This window comes from Haliotis cracherodii, unplaced genomic scaffold, assembly GCF_022045235.1.
Source record: "Haliotis cracherodii isolate W230 unplaced genomic scaffold, xgHalCrac1.p SCAF_20, whole genome shotgun sequence".
Lineage (NCBI taxonomy): Eukaryota > Metazoa > Mollusca > Gastropoda > Lepetellida > Haliotidae > Haliotis > Haliotis cracherodii.
Genome location: NW_027266276.1, coordinates 15090845 through 15095439, shown reverse-complemented (window position 1 = coordinate 15095439; position 4595 = coordinate 15090845). Strand labels below are relative to the sequence as shown.

Here is a 4595-nt window from a genome sequence, read left to right as displayed (position 1 = left end):
TTATTTGATTCAGTGGTGTTTATACGGATCTGCATATCTGTTTGTCCAGACTTAGTGTGGCAGATCGACATTGAACACGAAGGCAGTGTGATAGGGGATTATCCATGTATTAAAACGAGTGAGGGAAATTACTCGTCTACGAGAGTTGGGGAATCAGCAGAGGTACAATTGTACACGACCAACCTACACAACAACACAAGACCTGAGTGAATAAACAGTCAGTTTATTAGACAGCCACAGAATCGTATATATAATCAGTCAACAATAGAATGTTTACAATCAATTATTAGAGAATATTTACAATCAGTTATAGAGGTACATATATGTGAAGACCATTAGATGAACATGATGCAGAATCATTACATAAAATATATGCATGTACAACATTAGTCACGATACATATTCCAAGGTCCACAACGTGATACAGCAGTGTACATATAATTCAAAACATGCCTGGTACATTCTAACTAATACATTACCCGAGTGTGCATTTACGCAAGATACATTCCAGTTCAGCCGCGTATTCCAGAAGTTAAACAATGTAAAAGGTGGACAGAACTTGCACAGTCTACTTACAGCAGTAGTAACTGACGGTAAAGTTGTTATTGCGAACTTTAGACAGAATTGTATAATTTAGTTTGACCTATGCATTGATGATGAAGGTGTTTATGAGTGAAGTTTAGTAAGACATAGTCTAATAGCTTACCAGTTACTTGTATGCCACGAATGTATACGTGGTACGTGTAATATGATAAGAGTGGATGATAAACAGCTGTAGATACAGATAAAGATATTAACGTCTTACATTTGTTTGCCTAAAACTATCTGACAGCACAATGAGAGATGCTGCGTCTGTCCGATATGCGTTATCTGGTGACCCTTGGCAGTTTAAAGGTAATGAAACGCGGTCGTCACTAGTCATATTCCCTTGTTCCAATTCTTAATATGTGGCATTTAACGTGATAAAATATTTGTCAAACTTTGTCCACTTTTCCCATGTTAAAATAATGAGGCAGGTTCTGGAGGACGACAAAACTCGGTCTACACAGACCGTCTGCATACACGAATATGTCACACCCTCAATAATTGATGCATCATATACTTCTTTGTCAACGATTACTATCATCATGTACATACATTCACAAACTAATTACATTTTTGTTAAGTATATAAAATACTTGTATCGATGCTTAATGTTCCCCCATAATGAACCGTAGTTGTTTAGAATATTGAAAATAGAATAATATACTATGTTCCTGATGCGATGATGAAATACAAATCACTGAACGGCATCACCCGTATCCGAATATTCACTCAAGTCATCTTTGTGGGCAGATTTCTACACTTTCACGTTGTTATATTATTTTGTTATAAATTTCTATTAAATACAACTTCATTCCTTATATGGCTGAGATGCTGCCGTTTCATTATCTACCTGGAAAGTGAATTTGGGAATAAAAGGAGGATAATGAGTACCAATCGCACATGTCCGGTTGCATGCCCATAGTTCAGATAATGATTCTGCATGGACGTTCCAATTGCCTAGTCAAGTTCCACTGTATATGTAAAACATTGAAACTATTGTCCTTGGACGATTTTCACAGGAAGTCACTGTCACGGGACATTGTGAACTAGGATTGAATTGTATATTTATGGTAAAAAATAACCAAGTACATAGAAATGATTTGTTGCACACGTGTTAAAAATCGTAGAAAGATTTTCTTGGGTCAGGTCAATGACCTTGATTCCTGGTACCTCATCCGATTGTAAAGGTATAGGTTTATACGGAATACAACGGAAGACAATAATATCCTCAGAACAAGACGATCTGTTGCCTATAAATACATAAAACTATAATCTAGGAATGTTTATGGCACACAACATATTTTTACCACAAACTATTTGTTCATAAATAATGTAATTAAAACAATATAGTCTTTCAAATTGTTATAGATCTAGTATTTGCGATACAAATGAAATATGAACAATGTGGCAGATGGCTGCTCCCATGCCCATTAACGGTCTAGTTAAAGCAAAGACATATCAAAGAGGGATGGTAATTATAAAGGCAACTTACCAAACAAATCTGAGGCCCTGGCAGATGAGGAAGTATATCATCGAGGCAGTTGGGCAATATTAATCCCTAAACCATAATAAACCCTCAGTGATGGCTGAGCACTATCCATTTTGTCATGCACACCACAAAGAGATTGTCCCGTGACTTCATTCAAAGGTATTACTTATATCTGTCACCAATACACGTAGAGCCATGTCGCCCGATATAGCTCAAACAATAATTATGGCTGAAATATCGCCGATGTGACTTTTAACCTTAACACACTCACTCACTCAAACAATATTTTGCAGTTATTTTCACCATGGCGTCCTTCACGTCAATTTTGGGAATTCCACGAATCTTTCCATTTTATTGGACAATGAGCCATGCGCTGAACGTAGACACATTACGTCATCAGTGATTCTTCTGATGATTAGTAGACAAACCGTATGCACTCACCACAGTTCTTGTTGGAATAGTTCTTGTTTAATTGAATATCTTGTTGTAGCGCCCCTGCTGGCCTTCATATGACACGAAAACAATGACGTCCGACCTACTGAGGGCCTAGTGTTTAGAACATTCGAAATCCCGCGTGACGAATAGGTTTTACTTCAAAATGCTACATTTGCGTTGATAAACTGCGATTTCAAGTGACACCTTAGCTTTGCCATTTATTATTTGAATACTGACAGAAGGGGGCACAATGCCTATACACAATCCGCAGTAATCACCGGTTACAGTAGTTTGTGTTTTAATATTCGAAAATAAAATCTAATATTGTGCTGGTCAATATATAACGTGTGTGAGCTATACAATCTCTCGAGAAGGGCGAGTTGTAAGGGTTATGTATTGTGAGGAAGGTGCAGGTGGTGTCTGTTTGCGACACATAAACGTTTCAAAGAATTGGTTCCTGAATCGTCGAGTACTGAATGAATAAAGGTAAAAGTTAATAGCATGTGTCGAGTCACACAAAATATAAGCGATCGTGTCAATGAGATACAGAACTGCTCCATCCATGGACTTGTGAGATGGGTTCAGATAAGGCGACATTATGAGCAACACGCATCTTGGGGTAGTTAGAACTACCAGGGTTAAGGCTGATGTTACAAGCATAACTGTGATTTGACGCTGTCGGCCTGTTGATGAATTGCGATCTGTGCTCGATTCATTCCTGTTGAGATATCTTTGAGCTTTAGTAGATTTTACTATACCAGCTATGATAAGCAAGTTGAACACCAGGACCAGGACACATGGCACTACAGCATAAACAATGACGTTGATCCAGTACCATATGTGAATCATGAAATAAATATACTTCTCGTTGATTTTGCAGAATACTCTATTGCTGTGAGTAGAAACACTGTAATCCATTGTCCAGAAGAGATGAAGAAATAATGCTACAAGAGGTACAGTTATTGATATAACGACTGCTAAGGATTTCCTGAAGTTCCATATTTTGCCGATTTGGAATGGAAACCACACTGCGACAAATCTCTCAACCGAGAGACCAACAAGTAACCAGTTACCGTAAGTGATGAGAAGGTTACCACAGAATCCAAGAAATGTACAGCCAAACAGTCCTATCTGTACTCCTCGGTCTGGCAAGACGAACATTAGAAGCTTGTTTACGATGGCCAGGTTGTCTACGATGGCGAGGAGTGCGATGTAAACGGTGAGGGATCTTGCTGGTGACATCTTAATAATGGTAATGATGGTAAAACAGTTGCCAGGAAATCCAAGTGCCAATATAACCCATAGGTAATACGTCTCAATACCAAAAGCAACGTCATCCAGCTTCCTCCAACCTTCAGGGTTTCTTTGTGTCGGAAGATTTGAAGTGTAGTTAGGCATCGCCAAAGACATGTTTGTGTTCATCCTGACAATACAGGGTTCTCTAGATCTCTGTGGCTCAGTTTTGTCAATATAGATATACTATTTCCTCTTCCCCGAGTCTTCATCTATTGGCAGCTAATACCCATCTGCAATGAAAGGAAATGGAGGTGCTGAATGATACTAAACGAACAGCAGCATGTAATATGATTGTGGGTTCGAATCCCGGTTCGCCCCGATTATGTTTCTAGGTTTGTCAGCACCATACCCGTGCTCGTGGGTTTCACCGAAGTGGTAAACGTCTTAGACCTGCATCACTTCGGGCTTTCCTCACACAATAAGCTGACACGCCGCGATATAACTGCAATATTGTTAAAAGCGGCGTTGAACCAAACTCACTCACTCACTCACTCACTATTTTCAATAAAGCTTTGACACGATTTGATTTGAGAATCTCATCTTATGTGCAAGAGAAGGTATGATACCACTACTTTTGGACGACCATAAAATAATTATGTTAACAACATAGTGTGCGTGTGTGCGCGTGTGCGTGTGTGTGTATGTATGTGAATATATATATATATATATATATATATATATATATATATATATATATATATATTATTAAATAAGTGGAGTAAGATTGAACACAGTTTTAATTGGCTAGCGCTTTACGAGTCTCATCAGACTGAATAACGGACATTAAGTA

At 38.3% G+C, this 4595-nt stretch overlaps 1 protein-coding gene across 1 annotated transcript; it reads right to left on the bottom strand.

Annotated features, from left to right (window-relative positions):
• Nucleotides 1–2863: 2863 nt before the first annotated feature.
• On the bottom strand, nt 2864–3751 carry LOC139470033 (probable G-protein coupled receptor 139). Its single transcript, XM_071252323.1, has one exon. It carries the CDS (start codon nt 3749–3751, stop codon nt 2864–2866), a length of 888 nt encoding a protein of 295 aa, XP_071108424.1.
• Nucleotides 3752–4595: the final 844 nt, after the last annotated feature.